Source organism: Balaenoptera borealis (genome assembly GCF_965194805.1).
Source record: "Balaenoptera borealis genome assembly, chromosome: 20".
Taxonomy (NCBI): domain Eukaryota; kingdom Metazoa; phylum Chordata; class Mammalia; order Artiodactyla; family Balaenopteridae; genus Balaenoptera; species Balaenoptera borealis.
The window spans coordinates 16,100,866-16,124,088 of record NC_138879.1 but is presented as its reverse complement, the minus strand read 5'-3'; the positions used below and the strand labels follow the sequence as shown (position 1 = coordinate 16,124,088).

The 23,223-nt window shown below is 37.0% G+C and overlaps 1 protein-coding gene across 1 annotated transcript in view; it reads left to right on the top strand.

The window, feature by feature from the left end:
• Window positions 1-23,223, top strand: part of EFCAB13 (EF-hand calcium binding domain 13) — a 55,588-nt gene that overhangs the window by 12,110 nt on the left and 20,255 nt on the right. Inside the window, 4 exon segments of the mRNA XM_082374471.1 lie at window positions 13,389-13,439; window positions 13,441-13,504; window positions 16,043-16,164; window positions 16,954-17,036. Of these exon segments, the coding sequence (XP_082230597.1) occupies window positions 13,389-13,439; window positions 13,441-13,504; window positions 16,043-16,164; window positions 16,954-17,036 (320 nt within the window).

Here is a 23,223-nt window from a genome sequence, read left to right as displayed (position 1 = left end):
CACCCTCTCCAGAATTTACTGTTTGTAGATTTTTTGATGATGGCCATTCTGACCGGTGTGAGATGATATCTCATTGTAGTTTTGATTTGCATTTTCTAATGATTAATGATGTTGAGCATTCTTTCATGTGTTTGTTGGCAATCTGTATATCTTCTTTGGAGAAATGTCTATTTGGGTCTTCTGCCCATTTTTGGATTGGGTTGTTTGTTTTTTTGTTACGGAGCTGCATGAGCTGCTTGTAAATTTTGGAGATTAATCCTTTGTCAGTTGCTTCGTTTGCAAATATTTTCTCCCATTCTGAGGGTTGTCTTTTCGTCTTGTTTATGGTTTCCTTTGCTGTGCAAAAGCTTTGAAGTTTCCTTAGGTCCCATTTGTTTATTTTTGTTTTTATTTCCATTTCTCTAGGAGGTGGGTCAAAAAGGAGCTTGCTGTGATTTATGTCATAGAGTGCTCTGCCTATGTTTTCACCTGAGAGTTTGATAGTGTCTGGCCTTACATTTAGGTCTTTCATCCATTTTGAGTTTATTTTTGTGTATGGTGTTAGGGAGTGTTCTAATTTCATTCTTTCACATGTAGCTGTCCAGTTTTCCCAGCACCACTTATTGAAGAGGCTGTCTTTTCTCCACTGTATATTCTTGCCCCCTTTATCAAAGATAAGGTGACCATATGTGCGTGGGTTTATCTCTGGGCTTTCTCTCCTGTTCCATTGATCTATATTTCTGTTTTTGTGCCAGTACCATACTGTCTTGATGACTGTAGCTTTGTACTGTAGTGTGAAGTCAGGGAGCCTGATTCCTCAAGCTCTGTTTTTCTTTCTCAAGATTGCCTTGGCTCTTCAGGGTCTTTTGTGTTTCCATACAAATTGTGAAATTTTTTGTTCTAGTTCTGTGAAAAATGCCAGTGGTAGTTTCATAGGGATTGCATTGAATCTGTAGATTGCTTTGGGTAGTATAGTCATTTTCACAATATTGATTCTTCCAATCCAAGAACATGGTATATCTCTCCATCTGTTTGTATCATCTTCAATTTCTTTCATCAGTGTCTTATAATTTTCTGCATACAGGTCTTTTGTCTCCTTAGGTAGGTTTATTCCTAGATATTTTATTTTATTTTTTGCAATGGTAAATGGGAATGTTTTCTTAATTTCCCTTTCAGGTTTTTCATCATTAGTGTATAGGAATGCAAGAGATTTCTGTACATTAATTTTGTATCCTGCTACTTTACCAAATTCATTGATTAGCTCTAGTAGTTTTCTGGTAACATCTTTAGGATTCTCTATGTATAGTATCATGTCATCTGCAAACAGTGACAGCTTTACTTCTTCTTTTCTGATTTGGATTCCCTTTATTTCTTTTTCTTCTCTGATTGCTGTGGCTAAAACTTCCAAAACTGTTGAATAATAGTGGTGAGAGTGGGCAACCTTGTCTTGTTCCTGATCTTAGTGGAAATGGTTTCAGTTTTTCACCATTGAGGACGATGTTGGCTGTGGGTTTGTCATATATGGCCTTTATTATGTTGAAGTAAGTTCCCTCTATGCCTACTTTCTGGAAAGTTTTTATCATAAATGTGTGTTGAATTTTGTCAAAAGCTTTCTCTGCATCTGTTGAGATGATCATATGTTTTTTCTCCTTCAATTTGTTAATATGGTGTATCGCATTGATTGATTTGTGTATATTGAAGAATCCTTGCATTCCTGGGATAAACCCCACTTGATCATGGTATGTGATCCTTTTAATGTGCTGTTGGATTCTGTTTGCTAGTATTTTCTTGAGGATTTTTGCATCTATGTTCATCAGTGATATTGGCCTGTATTTTTCTTTTTTTGTGACATCTTTGTCTGGTTTTGGTATCAGGGTGATGGTGGCCTCATAGAATGAGTTTGGGAGTGTTCCTCCCTGTGTTATATTTTGGAAGAGTTTGAGAAGGATGGGTGTTAGCTCTTCTCTAAATGTTTGATAGAATTCGCCTTTGAAGCCATCTGGTCCTAGGCTTTTGTTTGTTAGAAGATTTTTTTTTTTAATTATTTATTTATTTATTTATTTATGGCTGTGTTGGGTCTTTGTTTCTGTGCGAGGGCTTCCTCTAGTTGCAGCAAGTGGGGGCCACTCCTCATCGCGGTGTGCGGGCCTCTATCACGGCCTCTCTTGTTGTGGAGCACAGGCTCCAGATGCGCAGGCTCAGTAACCGTGGCTCACGGGCCTAATTGCTCCGCGGCATGTGGGATCTTCCCAGACCAGGGCTCGAACCCGTGTCCCCTGCATTGGCGGGCAGACTCTCAACCACTGCGCCACCAGGGAAGCCCCCGTTAGAAGATTTTTAATCACAGTTTCAATTTCAGTGCTTGTGATTGGTCTGTTTCTATTTTCTATTTCTTCCTGGTTCAGTCTTGGAAGGTTGTGCTTTTCTAAGAATTTTTCTATTTCTTACAGGTTGTCCATTTTATTGGCATATAGTTGCTTGTAGTAATCTCTCATGATCCTTTGTATTTCTGCAGTGGCAGTTGTTACTTCTCCTTTTTCATTGCTAAAAGTCATCTCCCTTTTTTTCTTGATGAGTCTGGCTAATGGTTTATCAATTTTGTTTATCTTCTCAGCTTTTAGTTTTATTGACCTTTGCTATCATTTCCTTCATTTCTTTCTGATCTGACCTTTATGATTTTTTTCCTTCTGCTAACTTTGGGGTTTTTTGGTTCTTCTTTCTCTAATTGCTTTAGGTGTAAGGTGAGGTTGTTTATTTGAGATGCTTCTTGTTTCTTAAGGTAGGATTGTATTGCTGTAAACTTCCCTCTTAGAACTGCTTTTGCTGCCTCCCATAGGTTTTGGGTCGTCGTGTTTTCATAGTCATTTGTTTCTAGGTATTTTTTGATTTCCTCTTTGATTTCTTCAGTGATCTCTTGGTTATTATTAAGTAGTGTATTGTTTAGCCTCCATGTGTTTGTATTTTTTTTACAGATTTTTCCTTTAACTGATATCTAGATTCATAGCTTTGTGGTCGGAAAAGATATTTGATACAATTTCAATTTTCTTAAATTTACCAAGGTTTGATTTTTGACCCAAACTATGATCTATCCTGGAGAATGTTCCGTGAGCACTTGAGAAGAAAGTGTATTCTGTTGTTTTGGATGGAATGTCCTATAAATATCAATTACGTCCATCTTGTTTAATGTGTCATTTAAAGCTTGTGTTTCCTTATTTATTTTCATTTCGGATGATCTGTCCATTGGTGAAATTGTGGTGTTAAAGTCCTCTACTATTGTTGTGTTACTGTCGATTTCCCCTTTTATGGCGGTTAGCATTTGCCTTATGTATTGAGGTGCTCCTATGTTGCGTACATAAATATTTACAATTGTTATATCTTCTTGGATTGATCCTTTGATCATTATGTAGTGTCCTTCTTTGTCTCTTGTAGTAGTCTTTGTTTTAAAGTCTATTTTGCCTGATATTAGAATTGCTACTCCAGCTTTCTTTTGATTTCCATTTGCATGGAATATCTTTCTCCATCCCCTCACTTTCAGTCTGTATGTGTCCCTAGGTCTGAGGTGGGTCTCTTGTATATATACAGCATATATACGGGTCTTATTTTTGTATCCATTCAGCCAGTCTATGTCTTTTGGTTGGAGCATTTAATCCATTTATATTTAAGGTAATTATCGATATGTATGTTCCTATTACCATATTCTTAATTGTTTTGGGTTTGTTATTGTAGGTCTTTTCCTTCTCTTGTGTTTCCTGCTTAAAGAAGTTCCTTTAGCATTTGTTGTAAAGCTGGTTTGGTGGTGTTGAATTCTCTTAGCTTTTGCTTGTCTGTAAAGGTTTTAATTTCTCCATCAAATCTCAGTGAGATCCTTGGTGGGTAGAGTAATCTTGGTTGTAGGTTTTTCCCCTTCATCACTTTAAATATGTCCTGCCACTCCCTTCTGGCTTGCAGAGTTTCTGCTGAAAGATCAGCTGTTAACCTTGTGGGGATTCCCTTGTGTGTTATTTGGTTTTTTTCCCTCGCTGCTTTTAATATTTTTTCTTTGTATTTAATTTTTGATACTTTGATTAATATGTGTCTTGGCTTGTTTCTCCTTGGATTTATCCTGTATGGGGCTCTCTGTGCTTCCTGGACTTGATTATTTCCTTTCCCATATTAGGGAAGTTTTCAACTATAATCTCTTTAAATATTTTCTCAGTCCCTTTCTTTTTCTCTTCGTCTTCTGGGACCCCTATAATTCGAATGTTGGTGTGTTTAATGTTGTCCCAGAGGTCTCTGAGGCTGTCCTCAATTCTTTTCATTCTTTTTTCTTTATTCTGCTCTGCAGTAGTTATTTCCACTATTTTATCTTCCAGGTCACTTATCCCTTCTTCTGCCTCAGTTATTCTGCTATTCATCCCTTCTAGAGAATTTTTAATTTCATTTATTGTGTTGTTCATCAGTGTTTATTTGCTCTTAAGTTCTTCTAGGTTCTTGTTAAACGTTTCTTTTATTTTCTCCATTCTATTTCCAAGATTTTGGATCATCTTTAGTATCATTATTCTGAATTCATTTTCAGGTAGACTGCCTATTTCCTCTTCATTTGTTATGTCTGGTGAGTTTTTACCTTGCTCCTTCATCTGCTGTGTGTTTCTCTGTCTTCTCATTTTGCTTAACTTACTGTGTTTGGGGTCTCCTTTTCACAGGCTGCAGGTTTGTAGTTCCTGGTGTTTTTGGTGTCTGCCCCCAGTGGCTAAGGTTGGTTCAGTGGGTTTTGTAGGTTTGCTGGTGGAGGGGACTTAGTGCCTGTGTTCTGGTGGATGAGGCTGGATCTTGTCTTTCTGGTGGGCAGATCCATGTCTGGTGGTGTGTTTTGCAGTGTCTGTGGCCTTATTATGATTTTAGGCAGCCTCTCTGCTAATGGGTGGGGTTGTGTTCCTGTCTTGCCAGTTGTTTGGCATACGGTGTCCAGCCCTGTAGCTTGCTCATCATTGAGTGGAGCTGGGTCTTGGCGTTGAGATGGAGATCTCTGGGAGGTTTTCCCTGTTTGAAAATATGTGGAGCTGGGAGGTCTCTTGTGGACCAATGTCCTGAACTTGGCTCTCCCACCTCAGAGGCACAGCCCTGATGCCTGGCTGGAGCACCAAGAGCCTGTCATCCACATGGCTCAGAATAGAAGGGAGAAAAAAAAAAGAAAGAAAGAAGAAAATAAAGTAAAATAAAAAAAATTAAAAAGTTATTAAAATAAAAATAAAAAATAATTATTAAAAAAAAATTTTTTTAAAGTAATAAAAAAAAAAGAAAGAAGAGAGCAACCAAACCAAAAAACAAATCCACCAATGACAACAAGTGCTAAAAACTATACTAAAAAAAAAAACAGAAACAAAAAAAAAACCAGACAGACAGAACCCTAGGACAAATGGTAAAAGCAAATCTATACACAAAATCACACACAGAAGCATACACATACACACTCACAAAAAGAGAAAAAGGGAAAAAAATATATATATCGTTGCTCCCAAAGTCCACCTCCTCAATTTGGGATGATTCGTTGTCTATTCAGGTATTTCACAGATGCAGGGTACATCAAGTTGATTGTGGAGATTTAATCCGCTGCTCCTGAGGCTGCTGGGAGAAATTTCCCTTTCTCTTCTTTGTTCGCACAGCTCCTGGGTTTAAGCTTTGGATATGGCCCTGCCTCTGCATGTACGTCGCCTGAGGGCGTCTGTTCTTTGCCCAGACAGGACGGGGTTAAAGGAGCAGGAGCAGCTGATTCGGGGGCTCTGGCTCACTCAGGCCAGGGGGAGGGCGGGGTATGGAATGCGGGGCAATCCTGTGGTGGCAGAGGCCGGCGTGACGTTGCAACAGCCTGAGGTGCGCCATGTGTTCTCCCGGGGAAGTTGTCCCTGGATCACGGGACCCTGGCAGTGGCGAGCTGCACAGGCTCCTGGGAGGGGAGGTGTGGACAGTGACCTGTGCTTGCACACAGGCTTCTTGGTGGCTGCAGCGGCAGTCTTAGCGTCTCATGCCTGTCTCTGGGGTCTGCGCTGATAGCCGCGGCTCGTGCCCATCTCTGGAGCTCCTTTAAGCAGTGCTCTTAATCCCCTCTCTTCGTGCACCAGGAGTCAAAGAGGCAAGAAAAAGTCTCTTGCCTCTTCAGCAGCTCCAGACTTTTTCCCGGACTCCCTCCTGGCTAGCTGTGGTGCACTAGTCCCCTTCAGGCTGTGTTCACGCAGCCAACCCCAGTTCTCTCCCTGAGGTCTGACCTCCGAAGCCCGAGCCTCAGCTCCCAGCCCCCGCCCACCCCGGCGGGTGAGCAGACAAGCCTCTCGGGCTGGTGAGTGCTGGTCAGCACCAGTCCTCTGTGCAGGAATCTCTCCGCTTTGCCCTCCGCACCCCTGTTGCTGCACTCTCCTCCATGGCTCCGAACCTTCCCCGCTCCGCCACCCGCAGTCTCCACCCGCAAAGGGCCCTCCTAGTGTGTGGAAACCTTTCCTCCTTCACAGCTCCCTCCCACTGGTGCAGGTCCCGTCCCTATTCTTTTGCCTCTGTTTTTTCTTTTTTCTTTTGCCCTACCCAGGTATGTGGGGAGTTTCTTGCCTTTTGGGAGCGTTCAGTAGGTGTTCTGTAGGAGTTGTTCCACATGTAGATGTATTTCTGATGTATTTGTGGGGAGGAAGGTGATCTCCACGTCTTACTCTTCAGCCATCTGGAAGCTCCCTCTCTCCTGTCTTCCTGATGATAGCAGTTCTAACAGGTGTGAGATGGTATCTCACAGTGATTTTGATTTGCATTTCCCTGATCATGAGTGATGTTGAGCACCTTTTCATGTACTTGTTGGCCATTGGTATGTCTCCTTTGGAGAAATGTCTATTCAGGTCCTTTACCCATTTTTAATTGGGTTATTTCTTTATTTGCTGTTGGGTTGTATGAGTTGCTTGTGTATTTTGAACATTAACTCATCAGACATAAGGTTTGCAAATATTTTGTCTTATTCCCTAGGTTAGCTTTTCATTTTGCTGATAGTTTTCTTTGCTGAGGAGAAACTTTTTGGTTTGATATAGTCCCACTTGTTTATTTTTGTTTCTTTTGCCTTTGCTTTTGGTGTCAATTAAAAAAATCATTGCTAAGACTGATGTCAAAGACATTTGTTTTCTTCTAGGAGTTCTTTGGTTTCTTTATGAAGATTGTTTCAGCTCTTTGAGGTCTTTTGTGGTTCCATACAAATTTTAGGATTGTTTGTTTTATTTTTGTGAAAAATGCCATTGGAATTTGGATGGGGATTGCATCGAATCCAGAGTTCACTTTAGGTAGTATGGACATTTTAAGAATATTAATACTTCCAAACCGTGAACACAGAATATCTTGCCATTTATTTGTGTCTTCTTCAATATCTTTCATCAATGTTTTATAGTTTTCAGTGTACATATCTTTCACCTCCTTGGCTAAATTTATTCCTGAGTATTTTATTCCTTTTGATGATATTGTAAATGGGGCTGTTTTCTTAATTTCTCCTTCTGATAGTTCATTGTTAGTGAATAAAAATGCAACTGATTTTTGTATATTGATTTTGTATTCTGCAACTACTGAATTTGTTTATTAGTTATAACAGTTTTTTTGGTGGAGTCTTTAAGGTTTTCTGTATATAAGATCATGCCATCTGGAAACAGACAATTTAACTTTCTTTTCTGATTTGAATGTCTTTTTTTTTTCTTGCCTAATTGCTCTGGCTAGGACTTCCAGTAATATGCTGAATAAAAGTAGTGAGAGTGGGCACTCTTGTCTTGTTTCTGATCTTAGAGCAAAAGCTTTCAACTTTTCATTAGTACGATGTTAGCTCTGGGCTTGTCATATATGGCCTTTATTATGTTGAGGTACATTCCTTCTATACCCACTTTGTTGAGAGTTTTTATCATGAGTAAATGCTGAATTTTGTCAAATTCCTTTTCTGCGTCCATTGAGATGATCATATAATTGTTATTCTTCACTTTATTAATTGAAATTTAATTATTTACTTATTTAATTATTTAATTCATTTAATTATTGTGTTAAGTAAAACCTAAGTTCTCCTCCTGTTTATCTCCTTTACTCTCACACTACTACCACACTCATACTTCTGACACCAGATGTGTGGGTTTTCCCCACACCAAGCAATTCTGTGACACCAGCTACAATTTAACTCAGTTCTGACACTATCTACCTGGAGATAGTGCCAGATCCTACAGGTTAAGGGTTCATACCCATGAGACTGTCCCCCCCACTTCATCTTCCAATCTCAAGTGGTCAGTCCTCAGGTTACTTCTGTCTGACTTGGCTACAAATCAGAGGTTCCTATGACCCCTACTGAGGTTCAATTCATTTCTAGAATGGCTCACAGAGCTCAGGAAAACACTTACTTACAGTTACCAGTTTATTAAAAAACATGATAGAAGATATAGATGAACAGCTAGATGAAGAGATACATTGAGAGAGGTCTGTGAGGGTCTCAGGTGCAGGAGCTTCTGTCCTTATGGAGTTGGGGTGCATCACCCTCCCAGTATATGGACATGTTCAAACAACCTAGAAGCTCTCCAGAGAGGGCAGAGGGGCTGGAAATGGAGTTAATAATTGATCATGCCTACATAAGGAAGCCTCTATAAAAAATCCCAATATTGTGGGGTTCAGAGATCTTTCAGGTTGGTGAACACATCCACATACCAGAAGGGTAATGCACCCTAACTCCATGGGGACATAATTTCCTGCACCTAGGATCCTCCGAGACCTCACCTTATATATCTCTTCATCTGGCTGTTCATCTGTATCATTTTTCACATCCTTTAATAAACTGGTAAGCATAAGTAACTATTCTGAGTTCTGGAGTCACTCTAGCAAAATAATCAAACCCAAGTAGGGGCTTGTGGGAACCTCTGATTTATAGCCAATTGGTCAGAAGCACAGGTGACAAACTGGGCTTGCAGTTGACATCTGAGGTGGGGTGGGGCAGTCTTGCGGAACTGAGCCTTTACCCTGTGGAATCTGAAAGTATCTCCAGGTAGATAGTGTCAGAATTGAGTTAAATTGTAGGATACCCAGCTGGTGTTGCAGAGAGTTGCTGGTGTCAGATGTGAGTGTGGTTGTGTGAGAGTAAAGGAGAAACAGGAGGAAGACTGGGTTTTTCCCTACATAGTTGTGTATCACATTTATTGATTTGCCTGTGTTCAGCCATCCTTGCATCCTGGGAATAAATCCCACTTGATCGTGGTATATGATCCTTTTAATGTACAGCTGAATTTGGTTTGCTAATATTTCATTGAGAGTTTTTGCATCTGTGTTCACCAGGAATATTAGCCTGATATTCTCTTCTTGTAGTGTCCTTGTCTGGCTTTGTTATGGGTAATGCTGTCCTTGTAAGAATGAGTTTGGAAGTGTCCCCTTTTCTTCAGTTTTTGGAAAGAGTTTGAGAAGGATTGGCATTAATTCTTCTTTAAATCTTTAGTAGAATGTGCCAGTGAAGCTATCTGATTCTGGACTTTGTTGAAAGGTTTTTTGATTACTGATTCAGTCTCCTTACTAATAATTGGTCTGTTCAGATTTTGTACTTCTTCATGATTCAGTCTTGGTAGGCTATATGTTTTTAGGAATTTATCCGTTTCTTCTAGGTTATCTAATTTGTTGGTATATAATTGTTCATAGTAGTTTCTTATGATCGTTAGTATTTGTCTGTTATCAGTTGTAATGTCTCCTCTTTCATTTCTAATTTTACTTATTTGAGGTATCTCTCAACACCCCCCACCCCATTTTGTTTTTGATGTCACAGTTTACATCTTTTTATATTGTATATCCATTAACAAATTGTTGTTGTTATAGTTATTAATACTTTTGTCTTTTAACCTTTATACTAGAGTTCTGTGTGATTTACCTACCACCATTACAATATTAGAGTATTCTGAATTTAACTATATATTTACCTTTACCAGTGAGGTGTATATTTTAATATGTTTTCATCTTACTAATTAGCATACTTTCATATTAGCTTGAAGAATTCCCTTTAACATTTCTTATAAGGTCAGTCTAGTGGTGATGAACTCCTTCAGCTTTTGTTTGTCTAGAAAACTCTTTATCTCTCCTTCAATTCTGAACACAACTTTGCGGGGTAGAGTATTCTTGGTTCTTGGTTTTTTTCCTTTCAGCACTTTGAATGTATCACCCCACTCCCTCCTGGCCTGCAAGGTTTCTGCTGACAAATCTGCTGAGAGTCATGTGGGGGTTCCCACTATTCCTTTGAGTTATATGACAAAAGGCAAGGCAATTATTTCTAGGCCACCACAATAAAGCTTGTTACCTAGGAAGAAATGGGAGGTAGTAGGAATGTTTCTTTAAAATAGTTAACACCTGGGGAGACACAATGCACCAAAGGAATAGAATACAAAACAAATGTTTTTAGTTATTCGTTATTTATATCAAATCATCCCTATTCCATAAAATATTTGAGGCATCTCATAATTAAAAGAACACTATTATACTTTTAAAAATGATAAAAGATTAAAAAATGATGTAATGAGGTAGAAGTCAAAATTATTCTAGAAATATGAAGATCAATTTCAGTGAGGATATATGGAGGGGGTTAGGGGATATAAAGTAGCGGTACACTGTAGGTTGTGATTCATTCATGTGTCATGAAATCAACTTAAGAGGTAGCTACTGGTTGTTTTTTTTTTTTTGAGAGAAATAAAAAGGCATTCATTGAAATTAAATCATCTGCTCACAAATAGTACATTTTTTCCCAGTCTGAAAGATTTGAAAAGAAAACAAAAACACTGGATGTGTATGCAGTCGACAGGGGCAAATGCTAATCAGTCTTAAGTAATATATATATAACAAAATTTTAGAAATAAGATGTGTAGAGTAGTAGGTATGTGATTTATTTTTTAAAGTGAATGTAATGAAGTTAATATCACTGAGGAAAGATAAAAGATTATTTCTCTTCTCTAGCCATCATTCAGTAAATGAAGGGGAAAAAAGAGTATGTAAAAACTGCATCTGAACATAAAATTTCAGGACAGCTAAACATAACTAAACTACCCCACAACTGAACTAGCTACTAGTATTTTGTTTTAAAAAAAGAAATTAGAATAGAATTGAAGACATTATAGTGCTTTTCATATAATAAGGATAAGTATTATTTTATGAAATAGTTTCAGTTCTCTCTGTCTCTCTCTCTCTGTCTCTTTGTATATGTGTACCGCATCTCAATAGAAAATGTATTTTATGCTCTGTGACATAATAAAAATAAAGTCATTGCCTTTGTGAGGGGAGGACTGTAGAGGGGACTGACTGTAGGGCAGCTTCAGGGAGGATGAGAGCAAGGTAATAGGGCTCTCAGGGTAGGAATTTGGGGGTTGGATTTAAAGGGATATAATGTCAAAAGGGCAAGGTACCTACTAAAAAAGGGGAGTGAGGTGCATGATAAAAAATTCCCTTATTTCACAATTTTGCTTAGGGTTAAGTTTATCTAGAGATGTTATAGACTCAATCTAGTCTTTTTTTTTTTTTTTTTTTTTTTTTAATGTATCACCTAAGCAGCCCTTGCATAGCAGGTTATTCTAAGAGGAAGGAACCATTTCTGCTAAAGAGCTTTTAGTTTTACATACAAGGAAGAATAAGGTGTTACTTCTAAAGTACTAAGTTACAGCCCAGTGAGTTCTGGGTAGAATCAAGTCTATGGGGTATTGCCATAGTGATCCTCAATTTGTGTGTTAGAATCACCTGGCTATCTTTAAAAAATTCCAAATATCAGCTCAGTCCCCAAAATAATTAAATCACAATTTGGGAGGATGGGACACAGGCATCAGCATTTTTTGAAGCTCTCAGGTGATTCCAGTGTGCAGACAAGTTTGGGATCTAGTTTATCTCAGAATCATTCCTAGTCTACAGGATCTCAGAGCACAAAATAATTTTAGGGTTGTCCTTGAAATTTAGGTCTACACTAGATTACTTGAAACAAAGTATGAAATCTCCAAGAGATCTTCTTTTTCAAATTTATTTCAGGCTTATTGTACTGATCTCATTGTTGTATAGTTTATGGAATGTTTGTGTTAGAAAAGTTCTTGACAGTCCAATAAGAAGAGGAGGGAAAAGAAGCATAAAAAGAGAAAACCAAGAAATAAGAAAGCAGGATAATTGTTAAAAAACAGTTCAGAGTCTAGCCTAGACTTTAGTCTTAAAGTACCATTTCTTATTAAAAGGAACCATTTCCTTGGAGAAATGGCTGATTGAAGGTCTGGGAAAGGAAGTGTACAGATGAGCCTGGAGCATCTTGTCTTCAGACTGCTACCAGAGATGCATCAAGAGCCCACTTGAAGAGGCTTCCACCCCTTCCTACGCCACATGAGAAAATTAGAGCATCAATAAGGATAATCATTGCAGGGAATAAAAATGAATTTAATATATTTAAATCAATGTGTTCAAAATGATATAAAAACTATTTTGTCACTGTTGAAGGTTACAAGTGAGCCAAGTCATTGTTATGAAAAGGGAAAGAATAAGGGAAAGAATAAGGCAATTATCCTGCTTTTCTATATGAACTATATCAAAGGGTAAGCAAATGGTACACGAGAGGAATTTTCTCTTTATGGAAATATTCTGAGTGAAGAAGGAATGATAGATTTAGAATACAACCATTTTGCAGATCCTTATGATTTACTGGATCTAGTTATTATGTATTAGTACCTGCTAATATCGCAAATAGAGAGCCACTTGCACATTATATGCCTCCTCATGGGAAAACGCCACCACCTACCTGGTTTTGAACCACCCCTCCCCCACACCCCAAAAGTAGAATGTTAATCTGATCAAGTCTTTAGACTCCTACAACCTTGGTGACACAATCAGCAAAATCTTGACTGTGAAAAATCTATAGGACAACTGGCAATAATGATGATAGTGGTGATGATGATAATGATAATAATAATAAAAAAACATGGAGGAAGAACCTATAGGTGAAAAGAGATCTAAAAGACATATCAACCAACTGTAATGTGGGGACCTTATTGAATCCTGATGTAAAGTGTTAAAAAATTTTGACATTTATGAGAGAATTGGAAATTTGAACATAGGTTGTGTGTTTGATGATATTAAGAAATTACTGTTTTTTTGGTGTTATAACTGCATTTTAAATATGATTTTTAAAAGAAAAACACCTTGTAGAAATGCATGTTAAAATCCTTACACATGAAGTAATATGATACTGGAACTTGCCTTAAAGTAATAAGGAATGAGAGCAGGGATAAGAATATAGATGAAATAAGATTGTCCATTATTGAAGCTGGGGAGATCATCACATTATTCTGTCTACTTTTGTCTATGTTTGAAAATTTCCATAAATAAAAGACGAAAAGAAGAAGAATCAAGAAAAAACCAATTCAGGAATTATTCCAATTTTCTGTACAATTTAGGTATGAAACATCAATGTTCCTATTTGGAGAAGAAAAATCCTCTGATTTTTCAAGAGAAAAAAAAAGGCAAGAGAAAGAAGAGTTTACAAGTACAATTGCATACTAAAAGAACTGAGGTAAATAAAGATCTGGGAATATTTTTGCTTTCAAGTGTTGTCTTTAGCCCTCAAACATTCCATTCCATTTTCGTCCAAGTATTGAAATGTCACAATCTTAAATATTTATTCTTCTTCTTCCCCTTTCCCCTACTCTTCCTGTGCCATCCCCTCTTCCTTCTCCTCCTTTTATTTATTTATTTTTTGTTATACATTTATTTATTTATTTTTGGCTGCGTTTGGATCTTCATTGCTGTGCTGTGCACAGGCTTTCTCTAGTTGCAGTGAGCGGGGGCTACTCTTTGTTGTGGTGTTCAGGCTTCTCATTGCGATCGATGGCTTCTCTTGTTGTGGAGCACGGGCTCTAGGCGCGCAGGCTTCAGTAGTTGTGGCACGTGGGCTCAGTAGTTGTGCCTCATGGGCTCCAGAGTGCAGGCTCAGTAGTTGTGGCGCACGGGCTTAGTTGCTCCACGGCATGTGGGATCTTCCCGGACCAGAGCTCGAACCTGTGTCCCCTGCATTGGCAGGCGGATTCTTAACCACTGTGCAACCAGGGAAGCCCTCCTCCTCATTTTAAAAAAATAGAACATGGAACCCTTTCAGAAGAATATGAATTTTTCCCCTTCTTTCTCCATTAGACCAGTATTTTTATTATTATGCTCCCTGTTAAATTTCTGCTGTTGTAACAATGACTCTAGGCAATCCTTGGCTTTTGGCAGGGTAACTTCAATCTTGGCCTCCATCTTGCTCTTCATATGGCCTTCTCCCCTGTATCTATACTTCAAGATTCCCTCTACTTTTCTCTTATAAGCACATCATTGCATATCTCATCTTGAGATCTTTAACTTGATTACATCTGCAAAGACCATTTCTCCAAATAAGGTCACGTTCATAGGTTCCAGGGATTAGGATATGGACGTCTCTTTTGGTGGGGTTATGCAACCTACTACATTCACTATATATATACTTAAGTATATATTCCTTTGTTTTGATATTTGTGTGCTTCCTGAATCTGAGAATACATGTCTTTCTATGTCATGGAATTCTAATCCATTATCTTTTAGAGTATTTCCCCTCTCTCAATCTCTTCATTCTGTCCTTCTGGATCTTCTGTTAGATGTATGTTAGACCTTATCATTCTGTTTTCGATGTTCTTTAACATTGCTTCGTATTTTTCATCTTTTTCTCTCTATTTTGTTCTGGGTAATTTCTCCCATCTACTTTCTAGTTTACTTTTTCTTTCTCCAGCTGAATATAATCTGCAGTTTAACCTATCTATTGAAATTTTATTTCAGTGTTTATATATTTTACTTCTTGAAGTTTTATTTAGATCTTAAAATCTGCCTTATGTCATGTTATTTGCTCATGTCCCATTGTTATTTCATGATTGATACCTGATAAATCTAATATATGAAGTCCTTAGGGGAATCTAAATCTTCTGTTTGTTGTTTTGTCTGATTCTCACTCATTAACTCATATTAACTGATGTCCTTGGGTGCCTTATACTTTTTATTCATTCTTTCATGTATTATTGATCTAAATCTGTAGTAATCTTATGATGAGTCTGGGTTTAGAGAGTCCTCTTCCAAGAGAATTTGAATTTGCTTCTGCCATGCACTTCAGAGGTGTTATAAATATGGGATCACTTTAAATGAATTTTTGGTTTCAATTTTTGGGCCCATACATTTAGTATAGATTTGAATTAAACTCATGTGTGGGTAGAGCTAAGGCTATAAATAATCAAGAGGAGTACTCTCTTTTCTCTCTCTTTTTTTCCAACCTGGAGCTGAGACGAAGACAGATATTACTCTATGTACTCCTTCTGTTGGGGGATACAATTTTTTCTAGCCTACTCTTGCTGAGAACATTGCCTTTTGAAGATTTTTGGCTCTGTGTGGGATCTCAGTCCCAATTCCTGTCAATCTTGTATGGCTTGAGAATCCTCTTTACGTCCTGCATGGTCTTTAAAAGTCAAGGCTCTAGATTCCATAGAGCCATGTAAAATTGAAGACACCTATAATTCAGTTCTCATTTTCTAAAGTGACACTTTTCTGTCTACCTAGCTGCTTGCCACTTTTGAATCATGTTTATATGTGCAGTGTTAATTTTCATCAATGTTTGTGATAATTTTCTTAACCATAAAAATAATTTAAGGCAAAATTACCTGTATTATTTAAATAACTGTGTTGATTATCCACATTATTTTACTCATATAGTCAAAAGCTGTATATGTGGCCTAGAGTTTGATAGTCTTGTCTTCACTATACCATAGGTTTGCCATCCTTTGTAAGGTACATTACTATAAATTGACAGAATATTAATTAGATGATAAGTTGCATACTTAAGAAAAATGTAGCTTTGCAAAAGACTATGGTGTTGTTTATTTAAAATTTTAGTAGATTTAAACTGTAATTTAATTATAAAAAGCAATTTTACCTTAGAAGCATAGCTAAGTGCGGAGCCTTGGTATGATTAATTATCTTTTAAGGGGTTTATTGTCCAAGAATGCTGGTTTACCAATGTGATCTGAGGCACGAACATTCTTGCATTTGGTTCTAGATTGCTTCTTCGTCTGTGAAGGACAAGATGACTAGAAAAGAAAGCTCTTTATGCGAGTTGTCAAGTCAGTACAGCGTTCACAAGACTTTATCACCCCTTGGTACATCTTCCTCAGTTATTCGGTGTTTAAACCATTGTATTCTCTTCTTTAAATGTTGGATTCAGATTTGAGATTTTTCTTCAAGATTCATCTATCCCTTCTACAGAAAGTATGCCACGTAGTTTGTGCTAACTAAGAGACTCTGCTTTTAGGAAGGATGGTGTGGAGCTAAGAGCATTGCATGTGGAATTGAAAGACTTAGAGTTGAGTCCTAATTGACTTCACATGCTGGCTTAGGCTCTTGTACAATTTACTTTATACTTCTGGGCCTCAGTTTCCACATCTGTACAAGAATCTTATACTAGGTGGACTCTTAAAATTTCTTCCAACATTAACATTCTATGGTTTCAGTTATTTTCATGTTATGGAATCAGATGAATCATCTTTTTAAGATGTTTTTATTAACAGGTTATGGGATCTGAGATTCTTTGGCTATTTAAAGATATTCTTGTTTATCTTATTATAGTAACTTTCTGTAAAATTTGCTGTAAGTTGAATTAGGAGTAGGAAAAATTGGACCACAGCCAAAGGATAGTGGGTCATGGGCACTACTTACTGCCTAAGGTAAATCTGCTCCATAGAGAGACGCCTAAAAGAAACAAGGTGGGAATTCTAGGGTGAAGAGTATGTACTTGATTATCACTTGGACAGTTCTTTAAGAAAGGTTCTTATGAAGTATAAGGAACTGGAGAATCTCAGGCTAAATTTTAATGACAAAATATTATATATGGCAAAGTGACATAAATGTTTTGTGGGTTTTCTGTTTTTATTTTTGTTTTCCTGCTTTCTAATGTGGCTATTTCTTTGACAGCAAAGATGGAAAGCTTTCTAACCTTTACCAGACATTATATGATGAAGTACCTGAAGGACAGTTATACTCACAAGAATTAAGTGGTAATAATAGGTTCCAGAATTTCTTGAATAAATTTCTTGATTGTATGCTTTTAAAAAATTGTTTCAGTAGTTAGTGTCTCTTTCTTTATTCCCGATGAGTTATCAGCTAATATTACATGATATGGCAAATGCTGCATGCTGTGAGCAAGCATAAGTAATTTAATTCATAAATATCTTTGGTTGCATTAGTAAGATAGACAAAATATATATGCTTATTCTAGTTCAATTTTTTTGCAGAAAAAGTTTGGATATTACATATGATGAATAAATTAATAAACACTGATTTTATTGGAATCTAGTCCTTGGTACCTTAACATTAAGGCTCATAGTACCCTTCACTTCTTGACACTGAGCGCTCCCATATCTTGGGCCTCTCCTTTGTGTGTGTGTGTGTGTGTGTGTGTGTGTGTATACGTATATATTGTTTTTCCTCCTTTATATTTGTGGAGTCATTTGGCATATTTTTGCTCTCTACTTTTTTTTTTTTTTAAACATCTTTATTGGAGTATAATTGCTTTACAATGGTGTGTTAGTTTCTGCTTTATAACAAAGTGAATCAGTTATACATATACATATGTTCCCATATCTCTTCCCTCTTGCATCTCCCTCCCTCCCACCCTCCCTATCCCACCCCTCTAGGTGGTCACAAAGCACCGAGCTGATCTCCCTGTGCTATGCGGCTGCTTCCCACTAGCTATCTATTTTACATTTGGTAGTGTATATATGTCTATGCCACTTTCTCACCCTGTCACATCTTACCCCTCCCCCTCCCCATATCCTCAAGTCCATTCTCTAGTAGGTCTGTGTCTTTATTCCCGTCTTGCCACTAGGTTCTTCATGACCTTTTTTTTTTCTCCTTAGATTCCATATATATATGTTAGCATACTGTATTTGTTATTCTCTTTCTGACTTACTTCACTCTGTATGACAGACTCTAACTCCATCCACCTCACTACAAATACCTCCATTTCATTTCTTTTTATGGCTGAGTAATATTCCATTGTATATATGTGCCACATCTTCTTTATCCATTTTGCTCTCTACTTTAACTCTGGTTATTGTATTAAGCATCTCCCCCAATCCCCCAGTTTTATTGAGATATAATTGACATACAGCACTGCGTAAGTTTAAGGTGTACAGTGTAATGACTTGACTTACATATATTGTGAAGTGATTAACACAATGTTTAGTTAACATCCATCATCTAATAGAGATACAAAAAAATTTTTTCCTTATGATGAGAACTCTTAGGATCGGCTCTCTAAACAACTTTAAAATATACCATATAACAGTGTTAACTATAGTCATCATATTGTACCTCCACAGTACTTATTTATTTTACAACTGGAAGTTTGTACCGTTTGACCACCTCATCTAATTCACCCACTCCCCGCTCCCCAACTCTGGTAGCCACAAATCTGACCTCTTTTTCTATGAGTTATGTTTGTTTTTTTTAGATTCCATGTGTAAGTGAGATCATACAGTATTTTCTTTCTCCACCTGACTTATTTCGCCAGCATAATGCCCTCAAGGTCCACACATGTTGTCATGAATGACGTGATTTTCTCCTTTTTTAATGACTGAATAATATTATATTGTATATAATTATACAATTATACAATATACTTTTTCTTTACCTGTTCATCCTTAGATGGACACTTAAGTTATTTCCATGTCTTGGCTATTGTAAATAAAACTTCTATGAACATGGGGGTGCAGATATCTCGTTGACGTAGTGTTTTCATTTCCTTCAGATTTATACCTGGAAGTGGAATTGTTGGATTATATGGTAGTTCTGCTTTTAATTTTTTTGAGGGGCCTTTCCATTACTGTTTTCAATAGTGACTGCACCAATTTACATTCCCACCAACAGTGTACAAGGGTTCCCTTTTCTCCACATTCTTGACAACACTTGTTATCTCTTGTCTTCTTGATGATAGCCATTCTAACAGGTGTGAGGTGATACCTCATTGTGGTTTCAATTTGCATTTCCCTAGTGATGAGTGATACTGAGCAGCTTTTCATGTACCTGTTGATCATTCATATGTCTTCTTTGGAAAAATGTCTATTCAGGTCCTTTGCCCATTTTTTAAACTGGGTTATTTTATTTTATTATTATTTTTTTGCTATTGAGTTGTATGAGTTCTTTATATATTTTGGATATTAATCCCTTATCAGGTTAATGATTTGCAAATTTTTTCTCATTCCATAGTTTATCTTTTCTTTTTGTTGATTGTTTCGTTTGCTCTGCAGAAACATTTTAGTTTGATGTTTGTTGCTTATGTTTTAGGTGTAATAGAGAAAAAGATCATTGCCAAGACCCACATCAAGGATCTTTTTTCCTATGTTTTCTTCTACAAGTTTTATGGTTTCTGGTCTTACATTTAAGCCTTTAATCCATTTCGAGTTAGTTTTGTTTGTTTGTTTTATTGTATTGGTATTAGTAGCTCATTTATTAGTCAAAATGGGTATGAGCATTACCATATCCTTGGAAAGGCAGAAAAAGAGTGAAAGACAAATAAGAACAAAGAACAAGGGCAACAAATAGAAAACATCAACAAATAAGATAGATATTAATTCAACTATATCAATAATCATTTTGATCATCAAAGGTCTAAATGCACCAATTAAAAGACAGAACTCAATAGCCACAGACTACTGTATTCGAGTTAGTTTTTGTGAGTGGTGTAAGATAGGGGTCTCATTTCATTCTATTACATGTGAATATCCAATTTTCCCATCAACATTTATTGAAGAGACTCGTTTTTCCATGATTATTCTTGGCTTCCTTTCCAAATATTTGTTGACTATATACATGTGTTTATTTCTGGTCTCTCAATTCTTTTCCACTGGTCTGTATGTGTTGTTATTGCCAGTACCATACTGTTCTGATTACTATATCTTTGTAATATAGTTTGAAAACAAGAAATGCCATGCCTCCAGCTTTGTTGTTCTTTCTTAGGATTTCTTTGGCTATTTGGAGTCTTTCATGGTTCCATATGGATTAAAAAATTTTTTTCTATTTCTGTGAAAAATGTCATTAGAATCTTGATAAGGATTGCACTGAATCTATAGATGGCTTTGGGTAGTGTGGACCTTTTAACAATATTAGTTATTCTAATCTATGGACATGGGATACTTTGTATCTTCTTTGATTTTTTTTTTAATCCATGTTTTGTAGTTTTCAGTATAGAGGTCTTTCAACTCCTTGGTTAAATTTATTCCTAAGTACATTATCAGTTTGATGCTATTGTAAGTGGGAGTGCTTTCTTTATTTCTTTTTCAGGTAATTTGTTGTATTGTATAGAAATGCTACTGACTTTTGTATGTTAATTTTGTATCCTGATACTTTACAGAATTCATTGATTAGATCTAACAGTTTTTTGATGGAGTCTTTAAAATCATATCATCTGCAAAGAGACAATTTTTTTTTTTATTGAAGTATAGTTGATTTACAATGTTGTGTTAGTTTCTGGTGTATAGCAAAATGATTCAGTTATATATACAATATATTCTTTTTTATATTCTTTTCCATTATGGTTTATTACAGGATATTAAATATAGTTCCCTGTGCTATATACATTAGGACCTTGTTGTTTGTCTATTTTATATATAGTAGTTTTTACCTGCTAATGCCAAACCCCTTCCCCTGCTCCTTTCCCCTTTGGTAACCATAAGTTTGTTTTCTACTTCTGTGAGTCTGTTTCTGTTATGTAGATAAGTTCATTTGTATCATATTTTGGATTACACATATAAGTGATATCATATGATATTTGTCTTTCTCTGCTTACTTCACTTAGTATGATAATCTCTAGGTCCATCCATGTTGCTGCAAATAGCATTATTTAATTCTTTTTTTATGGCTGAGTAGTATTCCATTGTGTGTGTGTGTGTGTGTGTGTGTGTGTGTGTGTGTGTATGTATGTATATACCACATCTTCTTTATCCATTCATCTGTTGATGGACATTTAGGTTGCTTCCATGTCTTGGCTATTGTAAATAGTGCTGCTATGAACATTGGGGTGCATGTATCTTTTTGAATTAGAGTTTTCCTGGATGTATGCCCAGGAGTGGGATTGCTGGATCATATGGTAACTCTATTTTTAGTTTTTGAAGGAACTTCTATTCTGTTTTCCATAGTGACTGCACCAATTTACATTCCTACCAACAGTGTAGGAAGGTTCCCTTTCTCCACATCTTCTCCAGCATTTGTTATTTTTAGACTTTTTAATGATGGCCATTCTGCCCGCTGTGAGGTGACACCTCATTGTAGTCTTGATTTGCGTTTCTCTAATAATTAGTGATGTTGAGCAGCTTTTCATGTGCTCATTGGCCATCTGTACGTCTTTGAGGAAATGTCTATTTATGTCTTCTTCCCATTTTTTGATTGGGTTGTTTGTTTTTTTGTTATTGAGCTGTATGAGCTGTTTGTATATTTTGGAAATTAAGCCCTTGTTGGTTGCATCATTTGCAAATATTTTCTCCCAGTCCATAGGTTGTCTTTTTGTTTTGTTTATGGTTTCCTTTGCTGTGCAAAAGCTTGTAAGGTTGTTTAGGTCCCATTTGTTTACTTTTGCTTTTATTTCTATTGCCTTGAGAGACTGACCTAAGAAAACATTGCTATGATTTATGTCAGAGAATGTTTTGCCTATGTTCTCAAAGAAAGTTTAAATTCTTTCTTTCCAATTCTTATGCCTCTCTGAAGTACAGGTTTCCTGGGTATAGAATTCTTGCTTGACAGTTTTTATTTCTGGCAATATTTTGAATATATTGTCACATTCTCTCCTGGTCTGAAAAGTTTCTGTTGAATAATCTGCCTATGGTTTTATGGGATTCTCTTGTCTCTTTTCTCTTGCTGCTTTCAAAATTCTTTCTTTGTTTTTGATTTTTGACAATTATAAAGTGTCTTGCTGTGGCCTTATTTGGGTTCAACCTATTTCGGGATCCTTTCGGGCTTGTGGATCTGAATGTCCATTTCTCTCCCAGGTTTGGGATGTTTTCAGCCATTATCGCTTTAAATATACTTTCTGTTCCTTTCTCTTTCTCTTCTCTTTCTGGAATTCCTGTAATGCAGATATTGTTTCTTTTGATTATTTCCTATAACTTCCATAGGTTTTCTTTACTCTTTCTTCCTCTCTTTTTTAAAACTTCTCTGCCTGGCTAATTTTATTTTTTATTTTTTTAATAAATTTGTTTATTTTATTTATTTATTTTTGGCCGTGTTGGGTCTTTGTTGCTGTGCGCAGGTTTTCTCTAGTTGTGGAGAGTGGGGGCTACTCTTTGTTGTGGTGTGCGGGCTTCTCATTGTGCGGTGGCTTCTCTCGCTGCGGAGCACGGGCTCTAGGCGCATGGGCTTCAGTAGTTGCAGCACGCGGGCTCAGTAGTTGTGGCTCATGGGCTCTAGAGCACAGGCTCAGTAGTTGTGGCGCACAGGCTTAGTTGCTCTGTGGCATGTGGGATCTTCCCAGACCAGGGATTGAAACTGTGTCCCCTGCATTGGCAGGTGGATTCTCAACCACTGTGCCACCAGGGAAGCCCTGCCTGGCTAATTTTAAATGTCCTTTCTTCTAGGTCACTGATTCTTTCTTCTGCATGGTTGAGTCTGCTTTCAAAGCTCTCTATTGAATTTTCCAGTTCAGCCATTGTATTTTTCAGTTCTAGGATTTCTGGTTTTTGGTTGTTTGTTTGTTTGTTTTTGGTGTTTTCTATATCTTTGTTGAACTTCTTGTTTTGTTCATGTATTGTTTTTCTAATTTTGTTTAGTTGTTTGTGTGTTCTTGCAGTTCATTAAATTTCTTTAAGAGGATTCTTCTGAATTCTTTGGCTGACAGTTAATAGATCTCCATTTCTTTAGGGTCAGTTATTGAAACTATTAGTTTCTGTTGGTGGTGTCATGTTTACCTCATTTTTCATTATCCTCGATTCTTTATGTTGGCCTCTGTGCATTTGAGTAAGTGACCTCCTTTTCCAGACATTATTGGTTTGCTTTGGCAGAGAGAGTTTTTCACTAGTCAGCTTAGTTTCTGTATGTGTTAACTGGTAATGTCCATGGGAAGGTGGTTCTTGCTATCAGAGTCTATTTGGGGGCTAGGCCACTGCCCATACTCTTAAGATTGGGGAGGGGGTGTCACTGGTTGAGAACAGTTGGCTAGGACTGCTGGCTTTGTTCCCTAAGTGAGGCTGTAGA